This window comes from Haliotis rubra, unplaced genomic scaffold, assembly GCF_003918875.1.
Source record: "Haliotis rubra isolate DU_JTF1 unplaced genomic scaffold, ASM391887v1 Scf731, whole genome shotgun sequence".
In the NCBI taxonomy this organism is placed as follows: Eukaryota; Metazoa; Mollusca; class Gastropoda; order Lepetellida; family Haliotidae; genus Haliotis; species Haliotis rubra.
Genome location: NW_025767448.1, coordinates 275,628 through 298,547, shown reverse-complemented (window position 1 = coordinate 298,547; position 22,920 = coordinate 275,628). Strand labels below are relative to the sequence as shown.

Genomic DNA, 22,920 nt, shown 5'->3' with positions numbered 1-22,920 from the left:
TCACTACAATTGTATTCACCTGTTCCCTTCAATGTTCAATGCATTCTTGAGGAAGTCTATGATAGGCTGGGTGTAGGCTGGGTTCCTGTCTTTGTCAAACACGTCTATTGAGTGGATCTGAAGGAAGCAAGTCGGGGCCCTGCTCTCCAGGCGGTACATGCGCAGTCCGCTTTGTATCATCGTGGTCACTCTCTAAAACATTAACGTCTGTAATTTTGTAAAAAAGTAAAACTTACATTTGGTTATAAAACCTCCTCTTGTTATTGCACAAAATGTACAGTTGGCGAGACGCTTTGTGGGTCAATATGACGTCAACTATGACTCATGGTGACGTCATTACTATTATGAGCTTAGCATCTAATAATGGCATTTAGATGTTGGCATCATGAAGAAAGATGAATATATACTCTTCACAAAAAGTTAAGCAACACAAATTTTTGGTTTCATTACATTTTCATTTATTGAAATTTCAAATCATGGAATGATTCAATAGAAAGGTGAAACATACATACACACAATTAACAAAATGATATGAAATGGTATCGAGCAATAATAGACTTAGAAATCATAAAAAGCATGTACCCGTGAAACAGTCGTGTAAAATGTGCTGCATTGATGGAGCAAAATGTTAATATTAAGGTTCAAGTCAGTTTTGGACAGTGAAGCAGTGTTCAGTAACGCTTATGACCACCATTGAATAGAATTTACGTAATGTTCATAAGACCCAATTTAGAATATGCGTGTGAAGTATGGGATGGATGGGTGTATTCCCATACTGCCGACAGGTCCAAACTGCCTACAGGTTAAAACAACATGATAGGGTCCAGTGATCAGGAAGTGAATACACCGCTCTGACCTGTTCTACCCCTGCTAAAATGAACTTGACCAGTTACTTGGTTAATGAACTGACCTGTTCTATGGTGTCTTCCCACTCTGCCTAGGTATGTGCTCAGTATCAAGCAAATAAATTAGAACAACTGCAATTAGATGCAGCAAGAATTGTAACAGGTTTACTTAAATATACTCATCATGAGCATCCGTATTATGAAACTTGTTGGGAATCTTTAGCAGAACGTAGGAGAAAGCGCAAACTTGGTCTTTTTTACCAGATACAGAATAATATGGCACAATCGTACCTTATTGATCTTGTTCCTGGGAACGTAGCATCTAAATGTAACTATAATCTTCGCAACTCTGATGATGTCTCACTTCTTTTCTCACGATTAACTTTTCGTATGATTCGTATTTTCCATCCACTATTAGAATGTGTATTGAACTTCCAGTTGAAGTGAGTATAAGCGTGTCATTGAATTCTTTTAAATCTAATATTGTTATAAAACATAAAACTGCTCCTCAATACTTTGATTTTGGACCGAGAATCACTAACATCATCCTTACAAAACTACGTTACATGTGTAGTCAATTGAATTATGATCTATTGCGTGCTGGTATAAGAGAAAACCCAAGTTGTTCTTCTTTGAGTGGCATTTAGAAGTTGGGAAGTACAATATAGAACAAACTTTATGGATAACAACTTTTTATTCGTGAGTGCGACGTTTCGATACAGATTCAAGCAACGGTACAAGAATCTATATCGAAACGTTGCACTCACGAATAAAAAGAAGTTGTTATCCATAAAGTTTGTTCCAAGTTGTTCTTGTGGAAAAGTTTGTAAAAATCCTTATCATTACATATTTGACTGTCAATTATATACGGTACAGAGAACTACCATGATGACTAATTTACGCAGTGTTACCAATGTGAATATAACCTATGAGTTACTATTACATGGCAATGCAGATCTGACTGTTCACATAAATCAAATCATATCAAATCAGCGTCCACTTTATGCTCAAGTCTTTGGTGTTAAAATTGACACATTTTGGGGGTACATTGGAGTATACTCTTACGGTGTCCTACTCCTCCTCCTCAAAAGTGCTCTATATGTAATGTATGGGTTCCTTTGATACGATAAACACTAGGACTTCACAGAGAAGGGCAATGGAACTGAGGTTTCCCTGTATGTTGATAAAGAAATACACCTTGCTGATCTGATGAGATATAGTCGGTTATATTGAGTGTTTTTCACTGAATATTTAAAACAAGCCATAAGGAGGCCCCGTGTGGAATCAAATCAGCAAAAATATGTATTGCTACTGAACACAAAATAGTACATACATCATATTTAGTCATTTAATACTTGATATGTGTAGTACGAAATAAAAACGAAATTATGTTGCTGGCAATAGTTTGAAAACATATACTCATAGAAACAAATAAGGGAACACATGAAAGTATGTTCCCTTATTCATTTCCAGAATTTCACCCACAGTGCAATGCATACCTTGTGAAGAACCTGGAAAAGAATAAAGGAACGCTTGTACTTTCATGTGTTCCCTTATTTGTTCCAATGAGTATATATAAACGAAAAGGCAGAATCAATTCTAGTCCATGTGTACATCGCCAACTGACCTCAATGGGCTTGTTGAGAACCTCGGCGACATTCTTCGCCAGAGTGACCTCCAGATCTGCAGGGATATCCTCGTCCTTCAAGTTGGTGTATAACAGGCACAGCGGCATGGCGGGATAGAACGACTGGCACAAGATCCGCTGGGTTAGGGCTCACTACAAATGACAAGAGTGAGTGAGTGAGTATGGTTTTATGCCGCTTTTAGCAATACTCCAGCAATATCACAGGGGCTGACACCGGAAATGGGCTTCACACATTGTACCCATGTGGGGAATCGAAACCGAGTCTTCGGCGAGACGAGCGAACGCTTTAACCACTAGGCTACCCCACCGCCCCACAAATGACAAGACCGTCGTCAGACATCAGCTACATCAGTGATTATTTCGGCAACTAAATATCCAAAACTGTTGCAATAATCAGCGCCAACACATTGGTTATGTCTTCACATTTGATAGACGCCCTGGACCCGTACAATGGCAAAGATAGTTTCTCATGGGGGCGATCTGCGGTATTAGAGCTTTGTAAAGTGCACCTGGGATATTGTTGCTCAAAAGCTGCAGCTGTCATAGAGAGGTCAGCCTGAGGATCTGTACCCGACACCAGCTTATCTGAGCGTTCGCAATAATGAGTGAGTTGATTAAAACCACCAATGTTTAATCTACAATAATCTAATATCCCTATATATGAAAATATTAGTCGTCGATGGTCGATATTGCTTTTGTATATACATTCATAAATACGAAAATAAAGAATAATCAGCGACCGGTATTAATGAAACAACTCAATGATCACATTTATAGTTACACTGAATATTTTGTGTAAATGATTTTTTAACCTTTACTGAAATAACTGGTAGGCCTGCACTCCATAATGCCGAGATATCGATTGACACGACGTAAGTGGCAGAATCGTTACCGACAGTATCGTGCCAGTGTCCGCAGTCATGGGTTCGAATCCAGGACTGAACCTGATTCTGAACCTTCTCATGTCAGCATCAACTTCGATTATCTTCCACCCGTAAAGATCCGGGTTAGAATTGATCTTCAGTAACCCATTCTTGTTGTAAGGGGCGACTAACGGGATCAGGCGGTCAGGCTCGCTGACTTGGTTGACACATGTCATCGTATCCCAATTGTGTAGATCGATGCTCATGCCGTTGATCACTGGATTGTCAGCTGGAATATTGCTGAGTGCGGCGTTAAACAACCAAGCAACAAACCTCGTCTTTGTGGTCGTGGTTTAGTGATAAACGAGATGTAACAGCAGGGCTGAATCTATGGGAAATAATAAGTGTAAGTTTTATTACTCACTCACTCGAATATCTTCCCACCTGCGGCAGCTGTAGCATAACAATAAACACTTGGATATGAATACATTATATCTACTTATCGTTATTATTATTTATTAGCAGTTTGAACAGAAGCATATCAACATGATTAATGCGTCGTACTGTACCGGGATTCACAGGGGCTTGTAACGCTAAAAACGGCCATCAAAGTATATACTGTCACTAGCGGGGTCTTAGTAAAAGGATCCTTGATACCTTGATCGCAGTTTTTAGAGTTACAAGCCCCTGTGCAGAGATTGTTTCTGTATATCTGTCCTTGTAGAGTGAGTGGGTGTGTAAGGTTTAACGCCGCTTTGGACAGAAATTCAATTACTAGTAACATGTCAGTTTCATTTCGAAAGAACCCCTAATGGCGGTTTAGTGAGCGCGCACGCACGCACGCACATACACGCACACACGCGCTGGCATATACATACACACTCACTCACACACATACATACACAGACATACATACAGACATACAGACATACATACATACAGACATACAGACAGACAGACAGGCAGGCAGGCAGGCAGGCAGACAGACAGACAGACAGACAGACATACAGACAGGCAGCAGGCAGACAGACAGACAGACAGACATACACGCAAACACGCACGTACGCACACTAACAATTGAATAACATAATACCGAAACACACCTGTACATAATTCAGCTACGATATTCTTCAAAATGAAGGGTTAAAACCTGAATTCACCTCACGTACAGATAATGCGTTACGGTACACTATTAGAATGAGCTTTGACTATATACATACATTGACAGACACAAGGCCCACAACACTCATTCAGTCCCTAACAAAAATAACGGATGCTATCGATATCCATTCACGGAATTGCTTTGACGTAAAAATCTTTCGTTGTACTTTTATCTGGCGAACCTGACTGTAACCTTGAACCCAGGTCGTTCAGATAAATATTGTGTCCCTGATAACACATAACCCTGATAACGGGATAACACAAACAGGACAATACAAACAGGACAACACAAACAGGACAATACAAACAGGACAATACAAACAGGACAATACAAACAGGACAATACAAACAGGACAATACAAACAGGACAACACAAACAGGACAATACAAACAGGATAACACAAACAGGACAATACAAACAGGACAATACAAACACGTTAGCGGTGTACATCTGCATTCCACAGATTGTTACACACAAAACGCACGTCTTACATTGAGTTAACTACGGTTAAAACGGACTCAAAAGAGACTGCTAATTTTAGTTCCTTTAATCGTAGTTCAATATACGCAGTTCGTCTAAAATATACAGAAAGTGTCCGGGACAAAAACACACAGTTCGACATAAGCGTGTTCGTTATAAACATAGCTCGATATAAACGCAGTTACTGTTAGTTATATGAAGACCATTACCTAACCTACATTATTACTATAAGAACCAATTCAGTTGAAACCAGGATCAGTAAAGGTCACTAGCCTTGTATATCTTCTCGCGACTGAAATAGATCAGGCGATCGAACTTTTTGTCTGATGCAATGTCACCGTGTCCTGTAGGCGAGGATCCTCGCCCTTTGTCATTGACCCTGGTTTGCCAGTTTCAAACTGGACTATCAAACGCCCTGTAATGCAGCTGGGCTAGTGCAAACTAAGCCGTCAAACAACATTCGCTCATAAGCTACGACGGACGAAATAGCTGAGTCAGTGCTGATACGGTGGCCGAATCGACTTGGAAAACCCTCTGTATACTCGTGTTAAAAATAGGATGTATATTGGCTTACCTTCAGCTGTGCGTCTCGTGGCTGGGAGGGCTGGTTTAAAACTAAGCGAACAATCTAAGTGATCTCAGTGTTACTGGTGAAGACTATCGACCTGTCTGCCTGATAGTTCACAACATAAAGGTGTTTGACTGCTGTTGACTCCAGAGCTCTCTGCCTAACAGATTACAACATGTCGGTCAAGGTCAAGGTCATGAAACGTCAAAACCGGAGACTTTATGTTAGATGACTTATACAGTTACCCACTGTTCGCATCCCAACGTCACAGTGTTATGACTATTTGATGTAGCGTGAAAAAGCAAGACTCGAGTAAGTCTAGGACTCTCTCCCACAGCGGTTGTGCATATCTATACTGGTCTGACTGTGAGCTTACATAAAGGCAAACATACTGTGTGGATTTCAGCTGACATTTTTTAAAGAATTATTCATGAAGTCTGACAAGCATATATCGTTCCATATATGTCGTGAATATCCTTACTTATGGTGTATTCGTCGTGTATATATTGTACTTGTGAAGTATAGGTTGTATAGTCAGGTAAAGTTGTACACCCCATGTTAATTGTATTCGTCATGAATATGCTGTGTTCATCATTTTTATGTTGTACATGTATATGCTGTAGTAATGACGTGTATGTTCTATAGTCAGATACATTTTGACTTCCATGTAATCCCAGTGTTTTGTATAGTCAGGTAAAGTTGTACACCCCGTGTTTTGATTGTATTTGTCATGAATATGCTGTCTTCGCCATTTATATGTTGTATATATTGTATCGTCATATACAGTTTACTCCCAAGCTTATATTGTATATCTCGATCATATATTGTATTTGTGATGCATGTTTCGCATTGTCATATACGGTTGTACTTCACATGTCTATATTGTATTCGTAGTGTACATATTGTACTTGCATTGGTTGACACATGTCATCGTATAACAATTGCGTAGATCGATGCTCATGCAGTTGATCACTGGATTGTCTGGTCCAGACTCGACTATTTACAGACCGCCGCCATATAGCTGGAATATTGCTGAGTGTGGCGTAAAACAACAAACACAAATCTGCTCTATTGTTAGATGGGTTGAACCAATCAACAAACAAAAATGTATGGTGTATACACTCGCGTAACCTTGATGCGTGGATATAAGGGAAGTGCGGCGAAATTCATATTTTAAATGATTTCATTTTGTATACGCACTGATTATTTTATTCACTGATTCAGCAAATTGAAAATGCCTAATATTCCACTCGTGAATGAAACGTTTGTTACGGAAGCCATTTACAGTCATCACCCATTCGTGTGCCCATAAAATGAGACGTCACCTTGTTTCGTGGATAACATCGTTGGTTACTTTATACCACTATGTACGACATCCCACTGCAGTTAGTATTGACACCAAGGAAAGCAGACAACGGGAAGTGAGAAGGTTGGAGCTAACGGTATCTTTTTTACTTGACATTTTGTAAAAATAAAATTTGGTAATGGTAGTATTAGTGACCTGGGGCTATTTATCTCAATGCTGGATAATTATTTTTAGTGTACTTGCGTGTAATGCAGAGATTCGGAACTTTTTTGTCAGCGAGGCGTGGCATTGTATTTACATCAAAAAGTACCGCTTCGTGACGTCAGTCGAGACTTAATTTACGAGCTAGCATGATAATTTCTGCCATCCACGAATCAAGGTTATCCACGAATTTAGGTTACGGTTCTGTAATATACTGCATTTGTAATGTACAGTTGTACTCTTCATGTTGAGGCCGCAATCGTCATGTTCAACTTGTGTTCGTCGTAATGTGCATGTATGTGTTGTATAGTCAGGTAGAGTTGTACATCCAATATAGACATTGCATATCTCAAGCTTATGTTGTTTGGGTATTGTATACGTACTACTCATGATGTGCCCCAGTTACGCCGACCCGGTTACAGTGACCCAGCTAAGGACCACGAGACCCAGAATGATGGAAAGATACGTGGAAACGTAAGATGAGAGTCAGTACTGTAACCCGATATAGAGGTACAACTGTGAGAACATAGGGACACATGGCGAATCATATGGTTCTCGCACCTACTAGTGATTGAGTCGAGGTTTATGCCGCTGTTAGTAATATTCTAGCAATATAACGGGTTCGAAGATCCGGGTTCGATTCCCCACATGGGTACAATGTGTGAAGCCCATTTCTGATGTCTCCCGCCGTGATATTGCTGGGATATTGCTAAAAGCGGCGTAAAACCACACTCACTCACTCACTAGCTCCTACCTACTGTTCCGCACTGTCGTCTCGGTTTCAAGCTTAGATGTATACACTGTTACAACGTCCTCCTGCATACAGTGTTACCAGATTGTATAACATTCAACTAGAGCTGATTGTCGTTCCAGCAAATACATAACGTACATGTATTAGGTGAGTGTGCCGCTATTATAAGTTTGCTACTTTTTTACGTAAATTCAGTAGAAAAACATGACTTTTTGTTTTATTCATTTTCCAGGTGCATGTGAAGTATATGTTGTTATCCACGCTTGACACTGACATTATATTAAATGTCTGCCCACTTGTGACTCGTGAAGATCCGGGTACGAACGTGCCTTCAGGAATCCATGCTTGTCGTACGAGGCGACAAACGGGATCGGATGGTCAGGCTCTCTGATTTGGTTGACATAATTATGTCATCGGTTCCCAATTGCGTAGATCGATGCTCATGCTGTTGATCACTGGCTTGTTTGGTCCAGACTCGATTATTTACAAATCGCCGCCATATAGCTGGAATATTGTTGAGTGCGGCGCAAAACTAAACACACTCACTCACTCTGCCCAACTGTGTTTATCACTGTTATCACTGTTTATCGCAATTTTCAATTAAATCACCCCCTCACACACGCACATTTTCACAAGAATACTTTTATTTCACACAACGATGGTTAAAAGATGATGCAGTGTCGTGCGTGTTGCTGTACCGGAACTGCATGCCTGTAATCTCAGTTATACATATCCACATGTGTCTTTGGCCATTTGACCTTGACGTAGTAGTAGTCCATGGTAACGTACGGTCTGGTAGTAACGTTGGCAACGCCTTAGTAGGGCTTTTCCAGCCCCACGTCGTGAAGATGGATTGGCAGGTACTGGATAACAATTCTGAAAATACAGTGAAAAATTATCAGTCTGCCCTGGCGCCCTTCGCCTGGATCTCAGCCTTCCGATTTCGAAAACATGAATAAAAGGCGTCTGATTCGGTGGCACTGATGGCTATCCATGCATTTATTTTGAACCGAAAAATATTAGGCCACATCCACTAACGCACTAATATTTCATAATTGGCCGATAACCGATTGGTCTGGCTTTTGCTGCAGTGCATGTCATTGATTTTCTACTGTAGTCTACAGTTCTCTTTGTGTAGTTGGTGTACCATGGTGGTTAAAGCGTTCACTCGTCACGTCGAGTACCTGGGTTCGATTCCCTACAATGCATAATGTGAGAAGCCCATTTCTGGTCCCTCACCACGTGATGTTGATGAAGATTTCTAAAAGCGGAGTAAAACACAACTCACACCTGGCAAAACTTGAAGCACATTTTGTCATGAACTTACATGTCTCCTGGACATGTATATATACATGTTTTGACAGTGTGTCGGATTAGACAGGTGCCGGTGTTGGCAGGTTTCACTGTACATGATACAGGTGTACTTTTCATCCATTTTCAAACATACTACTGATACGTTCTGATCAAGTAGTAATAGTGTCACTTTTTTGTTATTTGATTAAAATTAATTAAGATTGAAGAAATTAATTAAAAAGTACTCACTGTTACGACTAAACACTACTCATAACCGATTATGGTTTCGAATCAAAACATACTGAGAATCCAATGAAGGTTTTGTGTAATCACGTGACTAGCATGTGATTGTTTAGTTGTTCCTACATTGCGGACATACATGAAATCTACTCTTTTTTTGTGTGTTCTTTCATAGTGATATGTGATGATATGCCCTTGTCGGATGTCTCGAAGCTCGGATAACTCGATATTTCTTCTTGGTCCCATGAATATCGAGACAACGGTGCTCGACTGTATAGTGTGTGTGTATGCCCCTCTCGGTAACATTCGAGCAATATGACGGTGACTTTTAACCTGGACCAGACAATCCCGTGATTGAATAACAAACTACGAAAATATTTCGACACGATGTCATGCATCGACAACGTTACCGAGAGAAACTACCCGATCCACTAACTCGTCTATTACGACAAAAACCAAAACAAATTACAAAGAAAAACATATCAGAAAATCAGGACTTGGTGCGATATGAACAATGCCCATTTGACACAGTAATATATAGAAAGCGATGTTGAACCGTGTTTTATATGTAAATATGGTCATTTCAAAGCATATATCACTTCTGTACATGCTGATATGCTATTGTTCAAAGTACCAAACCCCCAACTATCATGATGTACAGTTAAATACATACCTATTTCCTTCAATGTTCAAGGCATTCTTGAGGAAGTCTATGATAGGCTTGGTGTAGGCTGAGTTCCTGTCTTTGTCAAACACGTCTATTGAGTGGATCTGAAGGAAGCAAGCCGGGGCCCTGCTCTCCAGGCGGTACATGCGCAGTCCGGTCTGAACAGTGACTGTCATTTTCTGAAATCGTATATTAGGATGTTAAATACCAGCTGAGATTCAACATACTTCCATAACGGTTAATTTCTCACTTAGTAACTATATGTGACCAAAACACACGTTATGTTTCCTTGTCTTTTTTTTCCCGACTTCGGACAAATATGGTACCTTTAATTTTTTCTTCGATGGAGATTTTACGCGCGCTTTCAGAAGGCTTAACGTCCCACTGGTTAATGCATTGACACTAATATTCAGGAGTTAGTGAGTTGGGCTTTACGCTGCTGTTAGTAATATTCCGGCAATATCACGACGGGGTACACCAAGAATGGGCTTCACACATTGTACTCATGTGGGGAATCGAACCAGGGCCTTCGGCGCGACGAGCGAATACTTTAACCACTGGACCACGCCACCGCCCCAATTATTCATTGAGTGTCAAGTTTGAGCCTGTAAATATGTATTTAGTTCAATAGGTAAAAGATTTTTTATGATGTGTATAAAGCAGCAATGATGCAACCAATGAATAGGTTTCAGATTTTGGTACACTTGAATAGCAGTTTAATCACTTGGTTCATCTTACTCTTAGATCAGCATGGGGGAACTCAACAACAGATATAAGATATATCTGCTTTCTTTAATGTTCTCCCTTTACACGTGCTTATGACGTGTGTTCATCTTTTCGCGGACCTGCCTGGTATCGTCACAATTTGCATGTGACTCAGAAATACAAGCATATATTTAAACGGAGTAAATGGAGCGGTTTTCCTTACCGGCTTTCATTTCGTGTTTCACGTAATGACTTTTCGATCCAAGCCAAACTAAACCCACACTGAACACAACTATTCTCGATAGTACATTCCTCCTTTCTGTTATCGATGCCATGGCAATGAGAAACGGCAGAACATAGCATATCCACAACACATATAGCAGACTTTAATATTTTTCATTAGGAGCATCCCGTTCACGTTCGTTTCTAAGATAAGGCAATACGATATCACTACAGATGAAACAATTTATGTTGTATAGATTTCATTTCTCGTAAATATCGCCCGGTAGGAAAGGTTTCCAGACAAGCTGGGAACCACTGTTTGCTGCTGTAAATATTTCATTCGCTTGAAAAGATAATCTGGAAGCGTCGATGCTGATAGCCGGATTAGGCGTGACTCTCTAATGATCAAAACGCAGAGAGACATAAAGTGAAATATCCGATTTTGATAATATTGGTTACTGACCTGCATAGGTTTCCCAAGGGTCTTGGCTATGGTCTCCGCTAGAGTGACCTCCAGACCTCCAGGGACCTCGCTGTCCTTCAGGTTGGTGTACATCAGACAGAGCGGCATGGTGGGGCTGGACCGCTGGCCGAGGGAGGGCGCCTGTCACTTATTGTCCCTGAAATAGTGTGTATCTTGTACAACTGTAGCAATGGCCTACAACCTGGAGCACCTAGAGTACTTATCAGAAGAGACCTGTAAAGATCTCCAGCAACCCATGCTTGTTGTACTGAGTGAGTGAGTGAGTGAGTGAGTGAGTGAGTGAGTGAGTGAGCAAGCATGGGATTAAGCCACTTTTATTCAAGAAATATCACTGAGATAGGCGCCAGAAATTGGCTTCACAGATTGTATCCATGAGGGGAATTGGACCCGGGTCTTCGGCGTGCCTTGATCGATGCACGACATTGTATCCCAGTTAGGTAGATCAACGGTTTATTTTGTCAATCACCGGATGTCCTGACCCAGGCTCGAATATTTACAGACTTTATCATATCTAGACTATTGCTGAGTTAAAAATAAAACAAACAAACAAACAAAACGCATCAGAAGAGGCGACTTCGTTGGATAATGTGGCCTGGATGTGGGATTAACTCATGCGAATCATTGCAAATCATCACTAGCAATGACAGGTACAGAATCGATTTTCATTGTTTTACACTGACATGTTGCGGACAGCAATGTTAAATAACCAACCAAACAAAAATGAAAGAAACAAGCAAACGAAGAAATCAAAGAGGAATAAATCTGATGTAACGTGGACATTTATACGTGTAGGTACTTTCGAGTCGTAATAGTTTAATTCTTACAATATTAAATATTCCATATTGCCTCAGATTTTGATCTTTTGCTCCCTTGTCTCTTTAAATACGGCTTAGAGTCTGAATGCCGGTGGTCATATTATTTGCTTCATACGCCATATATATAACGCATTTGATTTTCTGTTTGATGCCTTCCGACTTTTCCCGGATGTATAGGAGGTACGGCTCACCCAGATCCCTGTGCAGAGTTGCGTCCCTTGGGCACGCCCGAAACCTGATTCCGGGTACGAATCCCGATATAGTCTGTAATGATTTATTGTTTGTCAACATCATACCCATGCTAGGGGGGTCAGCAAAATGATAACAGTCGGAGAATGTATTCTTAAGACTTTCCCACATACATTGTGATGCAACTGGAATAATGTTTAAAGCGGCGTTAAACGCTACTTACTCACTCACTCAATATAACAATAACAATGGCATCAATGACAAAGTGGTCAAAGATCAGCTACAACGTTAACTTATGACATTCTCAGTGTTTATTTAGGTGTCATACATAGAGGATATTATATGAGTGCCCATGTCATACTAACTATGTTTACGACACGAGTGCCTAAATGTTGATATTTCCAGAGCGAGAGCGAGGGATATACCGATATTTAGGCACAAGTGTCTTAAACATAGTATGATATGGGCACGAATATGATATTCTGTTTATTACCGAAGTCGTCAAATTGAGGAAATTAAACCCAGATCTACTTTCAAACATGGGCTGGCTACCCGCCGTCGCCGCATGTAGAAAGCAACGTCACAGAAGTAACGTGACGTCATAGCATTGTTCATGACCTCACGTCACCATGACAAAGTGATTTTTTGTCGTAGTGCATCGTATGAAAAATATGAACCCCGATAATTTTGCCCTCGTAGATAATAAATTTCAGAATCTGTCTTGTATGTAAACAAAGATATATCGAAGATGACTACCATTTTTAAGTGGGCATAATGCATACCAAGATGTAACATATCCATAAATTCAGTATAAATCCTACTTTACATTAATTTATCATGTCGATTTCAGATGCAAATAATAAAAATACATTATCAGACTTATCTAAATCTGCTTATTATAAGAAGGGATTTGACACCTTAAGCACTTAATCTTAACATTGGAAGAGAGTGCAAATTAACGCCGGTTTAAAACCACCTTGGTGAAACCGAATTGTGCTTATCAACCTGGAAACATCATCAGTGTAAACAGGATTTGAACGCACGGTCATAGTTTCTGCTAGGCACGAATATGGGACATGAATATGGACAGCTTGTGGCCTACCTTGTTAGGAGACAGTGGCTATTCTTGGGTAGAGCCTTGCAGCCCGTATAGATTTAATAAGGACAGGGGTAAAGCCACACTGAAAACTGCCCTCGAGATGACAGCAGCTAATCTCATAGGCCTTCACGATCATCGCAACTGTCGTCATGTCTGACATCTGCTGTTAGAGGAGGTCAAGGTCGAAATGATAAGCTGCTTAAGTGGAAGACTTTGCATCAAATCTTGATAACTGTAAACAAACACATACTGACAGAGTGTGCTAAGCTGTGGCACAACCCTGGACTCTGATGTAGGAGTGACTTCACACTCAGTCATCTAACTGTCATAGTGTCAGACTTGACTGGGATGTGTCAAACAGGGCAAGCTAATTTCACGGAGGTGTGTCACAGTCAATGTAAACATTGTTGTCGCTCGTAGTTAACGTGTATTTCTAAAGAAAACCCGTTGGATGCTCTATGGTGAAATGTTGATGTTTTTAGGCTGCACATTTCTTATTTTAAATGAAGCTCGGGTGACACTGCTACAAAGAGGCCTACATCAGACCGTATTACTCTCCGGCTCGGGTGACACTGCTACAAAGAGGCGTACCTTCGAGAGAAGCATACAACTTATAGTATTACAAAGTTTTCAAATAGAAGATATAGATTTGCTGAGGATGCACTGTCAAAAGGAATGCAAATATGTTGACATGCCTGCTTTTAAATTTGCCATCTCACTGAGTGAAATTAGTCGTGTCTAGGGTCCCAACAAATCCACAAAGCGTTCGTTTAATGTTACGACCTGTCGTAACTCTATAGTTTATTATAGGCTTACGAATGTCGTAGCGCTAAGAAGGCTTTGTAGATCAGGCCCATGCAGGCTCAGATATTTCAGGTAAACAGGATGTACGTTTCGAATTACCAAAAGAGGTAATAAAAGCATCTGTTATAATTTTACTGTCTTTGCAAGTTTGCATTTCAGTGAATGCAGTGGTGATTGGTCAGTTCGAGAGGTATCACATTACTTTTTTGATTGGAATGCGTATCATGAAGTCTTTGAAAATGACGGATCACATTACAACATCTGGAAAACATCTTCAGTGCCGTTTCCCTGCATGTAGTGTAATATTTAGTACGTTTGCCTTCTTTAACTCTCCAATAACTTAATCAAAATCAATCCCTGGTGAACGCGCGGGGTTTATCAATAAGACCCGGGTCTTCAGCAGTCCATACATTCGTAAAGGGGCGATGGTCAGACTCGATGACTTGGTTGATGTATATAATTGTATCCAAATTGTGTAGATCAATGCTAATGATGTCAATCTTTGGATTGCCTAATCCCAGACTCGAATATTTGCAATCGGCTGTCTTATAGCTGGTATATTGCTGAATGCGGCGATAAACAACAAACAAATTCATTACACTTAATCCGTAATTCCTCTCAGCCTAAAATTTACGTTTGAGAGATGGCTGTTTCACGCCGTCACAAGCAATATGACGGAGGTTTCTCTAGACAGAAATGAAAGCCAAATTATTGTACGGCAAGAAAATAATGTTGGTTTGCGGGCACACTATGTGAGGAGAAAAGAATATGACAAGAAGACAAAGTCATCAATATCCCCCGCAACGCAAAATACTCTTTATGAATATGTCTACTAGTTATGATTATGTCAAATGTTTTGGAGTGTATACAGCAAAGTGGAAGGAGAGTACTGAAAGGTTTTTAAGATCTGCTCCAGAGAGGAGCACTGCCATCAAATTCAGTTGAAGCCTAACTTGTTGCCATGGAAATGCAACAAGATGGCATCCTCATAGCCACAGCCTCAGTCACGTTTCCATGGAAACCGCAAAAAAATCATATCTGGGTCTAACCCCCACAAGGCACATCTAGGGATCATGGTTGACATGTGTACCAAGTTTTGTTAAGCTATCACCAACAATTTAGGAGATATGCTTCGGAAAACGTGTGTCGGACGCACGGACGGACGGACGGAACTCGTTTCTATATCCCCCGCAACTTCGTTGTTGCGGGGGATAATTACTTTTGATGCCTTTTCACGTGTTCTGTGTGTAATAAAAAGACATGGGCCACTATCCAAATTATCATCTAAAGTCCTGCTTTTGTTTGTTTGTGTGTGTGCGTGTGCGTGTGCGTGTGCGTACGCGCGCGCGTCGCAACGACTAGCGTACATTTATGTTAAGGTATCGGATCCATGTTCACCGTACTGTACTGTACAATTACTGAGATCAATTTGAGCAGGTGAACGCTGGACCAGTATGGCAAAATCAAAGCCATTTGAAAATCTTTCATGATGCGTCTTTGAACAAAATTGAAATGGCGAAAGCAAAATGCAAAAACCTATTTCGATAGGTGGCTCGGGGAGCCCAGTCATCTGTGGCGGCGCAATTCACGGTTACGTCCCTTACTGTTACTGTTTTAAAACTCAGGGTGCTTGGCCGTCAGAGACGGTTATTTCTCAGAAGATGGGAGACGTGTACTTTTAGGTTTTACAAAGGAAATATATCAGTGGAGAACAGAACGGGGATGACATACCTGTAGTCGTAAAATGTTGAGAATAACATACCATTTTGTCCTTTCAGGTGAGAGCTAAATAACTTGCGCACTGGCACGTTTTTAGCCAATATTTTTGCAGGTAAAACTTTACAGTAACCGAAATAACGCCAAATAGGAATCAATAACCAAATGTTTAAATCTGGATTCAAAACATTTTTGATGAAAAACATTGAACCAGGAATATGTTGGCTGTTTACAAAGAATATAATTAATCTAAAATGACTTGGTAATTTGTCTTGTGCATGCCTGAAGTATCTTTCATATATTTGAGGAAGTCGTACTCTTTAAAGTATGTTTGTGCAATCTCCTGGAAGGAGAACCCAAATTTTGACCCTCATAAATGTAGGTCATGATAGAAACCATGGAACCAACAAACACACATTGGTCATTCAGGTTCAAACCCGATATTAGATGTTTTTGGACAGAAGAATGTGCCGTCTGAAATGAATGTTCCCGTCTTGCACGGACTGCTCTGCAACATTCATAGCCAAAACGAAGTGCACTTTCAGTATATACTGACAGCCTCAGCAGAATACACATGCCTTTCTACATATATTGGATATTTATACTGATTGTACCGCAGTGTAGTGCCACGGAATGTCTTCCTGGTACAAAGGTACTTAAACTCGGTGTCTTTGCCTGACATCTGCGCTAAATTGTTATTCATACCGAAACAGCATTTTTATTCTTCCAGACAGCATATTTATATACCTCAGCTGACACTATTTCATTATACTACAAGTGGACTTTGTGCCTCTCCACAGGAACTAAAACATACAAAGACATTCTGCATATAGTAGTTGCATCTCAACCGGAACTGAAACAGGAGAAAGCTAAATCATGATGCTACAAGTAGACGTTGTGTCTCTCCACAGGAACTGAAACATTACAAGACTAACTTATTGTACCACATGTAACAGTTCTGCCTCGTAACCAGAACTAAAACATAAGAAGACTAAATCATTATACTGCATGTAGAAGGTTTGCCTCTCCACTGGAACTAAAACATGATAAAACAAAATCATTATACTGCATGTAGAAGGTCTGCCTCTCCACTGAAACTAAAACATGATAAAACCAAATCATTATACTGCATGTAGAAGGTCTGCCTCTCCACTGAAACTAAAACATGATAAAACAAAATCATTATACTGCATGTAGAAGGTCTGCCTCTCCACTGAAACTAAAACATGATAAAACCAAATCATTATACTGCATGTAGAAGGTCTGCCTCTCCACTGGAACTAAAACATGATAAAGCAAAATCATTATACTGCATGTAGAAGGTTTGCCTCTCCACTGGAACTAAAACATGATAAAACTATATCATTATTCATAATTCATGTAGAAAGTGTGCCTTGCAACTAGAACTGAAACAGTAGAGAACTAAATCATTATATTGTAGAAGGTTTGCCTCTCCATTGGATCTAAAACATTAGATAAAGATAGGAACATAACTCAATATCTTCGCACTGACATCTGCGCTAAATTATTATTGAAACCAAAGCCATCTGTAGCATGGAGCTATTCGATATTTATCAGTGTATGTTCAAAGACAATATACTTCCAGACGACCTCAGCTGACACCACAACTGCCTTTCTACGGTAACTGGGGTATCATTGGGTGTGGACAGCACCCGCAACTCATTCTTACACTTCACCATGCATGCGGAAGGTTATACTTTTCCCACTACTCGGAATATTCTGGCCAGCAAAATACACCCCCTATATCTACTGACCATGTTCTTCACAGGAAAAGTCCAGCATAGCATGGCTTTCTGGGAATGGAGCCCACGTGACCACGGACAAGTGTGATGTGTAACCCATGTCCAGGCACCTTGGTCGTCTAGGTATAACCTACTATGAAAGAAGGCCACATTACAACAAAGTCACCCTGACCATAGAAACTATATCGAGTTATGCCAGCAGAGTGTTTAGACCTTAACGCTGAAAACAATTCTGTCTGGATAATACATCTGTATTTCCTAAGTGAAGCGTTTTAACTTGAGCTGAATTAAACAGGACAAAATATACAACATGTTCAAGCTGTGTCTCTCCACAGGAACTAAAACATGAGAAGACCAACACATTATTCAGCAAGTATAAGTCGCCCCTCAACCGGAACTGAAACATAAGCTAATTAAATCATTCTACTACATGCTGACATTGTGACTCTGAACCAGAACTGAAACTCTACAAAACTAACAAGTTATGTTACATGTACATGTTCTGCCTTTTAACCAGAACTAAAACATAAAAAGACTTATTCATTATACTGCATTTACAGTTGGTGTCTTTCATCCAGAACTGAAACATCACAAAACTAACAAATCATATTCCATGTAAAAGTTGTGCCTCTCCACAGGAACTGAACCTGAAACAGGAGAAAACTAAATCATTACTAGTACATGTAAATGTTCTGCCCCGCAAAATCAGTATGCTACAAGTAGATACATACCAAGACTTACGATTATGCTTAAAATTGGTGACTTACTACAAGAACTGAAATATAAAAAAACTAACAAATTATATTACATTTAAAAGTTGTAGCTCCCATCTGGAACTGAAAGATAAGAAAACTAACTGTCGACATGTCATCGAATCCCATTTGCGTAGATCGATGCGCATGTTGTTGATCAGTGGGTTGCTTGGTCCAATTTACAGACTGTCGCCATATACTGGAATAGTGTTGTGTGTGGCGTTACACAACAAACAATCATAACACGTAGACGTTGTGGTCCTCAAATGGAACGAAACCCTTAGAAAAGTAACTCATTTTACTACATGTAAGTTGTGCTTCTCAGCCGGAACTGAGGCATTAGAATTATATCTTTAATTGACACAGAATATCAGACTGGGACTGCTGCTACTCTCGAGTTCATACAAAGGTAATGATATGTGTATCTCAACAAATTATTAAATTTCACACCCAGTAAAAGACAAATAGAACTAGGGAAATACTGGTATTCCGGAAAGAAAAACGTCCAAACCAACGTTAGGATGTCCTAACTCCTGTCCTAACTAGTTAGGATCTGTCTTAGCTGGGACACTTTCGAGAATAGGCACCCTGTATATTTACCTTAAAACTAATGTACCAAGTTATATCCCTTAGAAGCCATGTTCTACTATCATGGGTTGGAAGCCTACATTCACTGGTTGTTATTTTCCTTGTCCTGTCTCTCACTGGTCCAAACCCAGATGACTGCATTATAAATTTTCTCTTAGTTCACTTAGTCATATTTACATGACTGACATCCGTTTGGAAATGCGTTACCGACTGTTAGATAATGCAGGAACAAATTTAATTACCAGATGCTTCATCCCATGAATCAACCCAAGGGATCAAAAGGCTGCAAAGAAAAAAAGAAAGAAGACAGTCATAAGTGGGATTTTGCTGATTTTTAATTTTAATGGATTGAGAGCTAAGAGTGTAGATTGCTGACATTTGCCATAATAATGATATATCTTGTTGATGGCCATTAAAAGGAACAGGTCATACATTTTGTCAAGTCAGGTTCAGGTCCTTTTACCAAGTGTAGAAAGGAAACTCCTTATTTTGGAGGAACTAGATACTTTCCATGTATATCGACTTCAGTCCTGACACCTGAATTTCTTGAACTGTATGTGACATTTCATTATTTCCAAAAATCTTACCACCATGTGAGTCAGTTTTAAAAAAGAAGATATTTTAGGCTATAATACAAAATCTGTCAATAGAAATTTTGCTTATATTTTTCTGTATAGTGCACTTTTTATTTTTATTTACAACGGCATTGTTATTGTAATACTGGCTTGGAATTTCCGGGGGCAAAATATCATGTTCAATGTTCCCCATGTTCTGATTTTATTTAGAAGTTTGTGCGTTTTGAGCTATTGTTTGTTTTATGTTAATACTGTTGGCGTTGTACATTATCAGGCACTGGTTAACACATCAGTATTGTTTTTTGGATGGTGCTGTATCAAGGGATATGTTATAGTATATTTTGTTTTTACACTCAACCTACATTATCTATGAGTTGTTGCAATCATCTTTCATTATATATGAAAGAAAGCATTTTTATGTTTGGGTCACAATATTATTCTTTGAACATGTAGCGATGTCAACCACCCCAAAACCTGTTACCTATAGTGAATGGTCTGTCCTGTGCTTGGACACAGTTTTATTTGTGATTTTAATAAAATTGCATAAAACGTTAATTCTGCGTTTGTTGTTAAGGTTATGGATCAGATTGCGGCATCTGAGCACAGAAGTTGAATGGAGTTGAGGTTGGGTTAATTACATATTTTTTTGTATTCACCATTCATACTCTCATAGTGAAGTTTAAAAAGAAATACTGGAAGAGCAAACTTTACATACCTGTTCGCCCTTAAAACAACAAACAAACAAATCTGCTCATGTATAACGTTACACAATCAATATATAAATGGCTTGAGATAAATGATGAAAATATATTTTCTTCTATGAGATCAAACAGCGACTGAGAGTTCAAGCGCATAAAGACAAGGGACTAGACTCTACTATGCTTAACACGAAGCCACTGTAACTCAGGTCACTTGCTGCGGATAAGGATACTGTATTTTCATGAGGTTTTGTACACGAGGATCCAAACTATTCCAATGCAAAGATCCACATTGTGACTGGACAGGATATCATGAAACCATACAACATGAGACAGGGTGTACTTCAGAAATGAATTGTCCTGATATGCAAACTAGTTCTTTGATTCTAATATTTTCCTGTTTGTCTAGACGTGTTTTGACTAATTTTGCACCATTATTTTCAGAATACTAGCCGTATCTGCAAATTTTATAAAGTTACTGGAAAAGTTACACAATTTTTCATGGCTTGTTTTATGTGTTTTGCCACTTTGGAGAAAACAAAAACCTTCAAAGGGTAAAACCTTGTTGATTATATAAAGACATGATACTGAACAAAGCTAATGAAATTAGTTTCGCGAAAACATATGGATCATGCAGGGACTGGGATAGAGAACTTTGACAGTGGGCCATTTTCAGAAATATGAGCCATTTTCTGAATTTAGAATGGGCCTGTGCCCTTGTATCAATAGTAAACTTCAAAATTTCAATGGGCCATTTTTTATTATAATGTGCAAAATGGCCCATGGCCCTTGCCTTTCCCAATCCCTGATCATGATACTGAAATTGTAAGCAGCAGAATAGAATGGTTGTGTTTACTCTTATTGAACCGACCTTCACCTCACAGAAATTACCAAATATGTACAACAATGTTGACGTATGACATTACTACCGGCTGACCGATTTTTACAAAATGTCCTTTGGCCGGAATTTGCGACGGACTTTCCCATGACAAAACTCTTCCCATGCAAATTCTAAAAAATATAGAGCCAGTGTATACAAAGAATAGACAAATGAACCTCTCAACATTTGGGAAAATGCTACCGTATAGGCTAATATCTGTATTTTTCTTTCAGTCTTTTCGAACAAGTCTTCAGCGTGCGTTTTAGATGCAAGATCTAGCAGTACAGACCTGTGCCAGTTATATTCGGACACTTGTAATTTCCATAGACTTACATGTTAATTTGGTGTGGCAAAAATAATTTTCATGAATTTAATTTTCGTAAGATCGAAGTCAAATTTTGTACATTTGTGAGGAATCATCTTGCCTACAATAACATAATTTCTGTTTAATTTTCCGTTGCTTATTTATCGAATGGCAACAAGCTAATCGACATAATATTATGTAGACAGTGCCGAGAACTCCTTTAACATGGCGGCCTATGGGATTGTGCATCGTGGAACCATACCTAAGTTGATAAATGTGATGTCATTAGTTAAATGGTGGTAACAAAACTGAACTGAAATTATGTGCGCAGAGCAGAGATGATTTCGCATTTGCTTGTCAAATTTTGCAAAGGTCCATCCTAAACTCACTTCATGAAAATCATTTATGCTACACTGAAATAACATGTAAGTCTATGGAAATTACGTCAAGTGTCCGAATATATCTGGCACGGGTATATTTAGTCCAGCATATAACTTTACACTTCGATGTAGGCCTTAACTGGAATTACGAGTTTATTCATATGAACTAGGGTATATTGCACTTAGACACTTAGCATTGGTGACAAAGACCATCTGTTATTTTATTTATGTATACTTATATACTTAATGTGTGAGGAATTCAGTGATGTGTGTCGCAGGTAACTGGGACATTTTGTAAACACTACAGTATCCAATATGGCGGAAAGCTCACTTCGGCTTTCGCGTGCTTTCCGAAACACCTAAACCGTTCCTAGGTTTATCGGCGATGTTTCAAGATTATCATCGTTGATTTGATAAAAAACAGATATCAGTGATCACTTATATTCAATCCTCCATGTAATTCGCTGAGTTACATGTCAAAACATACAACAAATAGCGCGGTGAATGAATTTCGTAATGTGTAAACAATGGCGACATTCACTGTAATTATACTCAATTTTCAGCACCCTTGCTTGCACAAGATGATTGTGGATGATATCAAGAAACGGGAAATTTCTCGCAGAATTCAAAACTGAGAAGTACGTTTGTGTGCGTAATATATATGTTAAAGTTCTTTCGACTTCAAAGTGAAGGTGGAATGCATATCCCTCTGGCATCCGGGGAGCCTAAATTCATTCACTCACTTTCATTCTAAATGTTACATGTGGAGAGTTTGTGAATATACATGTTTACAAACACCATGTTTAATTATGTGTATAGATATATATTGTCGCACTCACCTTGTTGGGGATTTTTCAACGTCATGTCCATAGTAACGATAAATGACAGGACAGGCTGTCGGGTTGAAACACGTCTGCTTCCA

At 39.4% G+C, this 22,920-nt stretch overlaps 2 protein-coding genes across 2 annotated transcripts; both read right to left on the bottom strand.

The window, feature by feature from the left end:
• On the bottom strand, positions 1 to 5,761 carry LOC124259668 (D-dopachrome decarboxylase-B-like). The gene is made up of 3 exons (XM_046693845.1): positions 5,573 to 5,761; positions 2,473 to 2,625; positions 1 to 192 (listed from the first exon to the last, which is right to left on the bottom strand). Exons 2-3 carry the CDS (start codon positions 2,578 to 2,580, stop codon positions 16 to 18), a joined length of 285 nt encoding a protein of 94 aa, XP_046549801.1. The 5' UTR covers positions 2,581 to 2,625; positions 5,573 to 5,761; the 3' UTR covers positions 1 to 15.
• Positions 5,762 to 8,639: 2,878 nt separating this feature from the next.
• Positions 8,640 to 22,920, bottom strand: LOC124259658 (D-dopachrome decarboxylase-like). Its single transcript, XM_046693836.1, has 4 exons — positions 22,838 to 22,920; positions 11,415 to 11,571; positions 10,031 to 10,203; positions 8,640 to 8,700 (listed from the first exon to the last, which is right to left on the bottom strand). The coding sequence occupies exons 2-4, from the start codon at positions 11,520 to 11,522 to the stop codon at positions 8,640 to 8,642; spliced, it is 342 nt and encodes a 113-aa protein (XP_046549792.1). The 5' UTR covers positions 11,523 to 11,571; positions 22,838 to 22,920.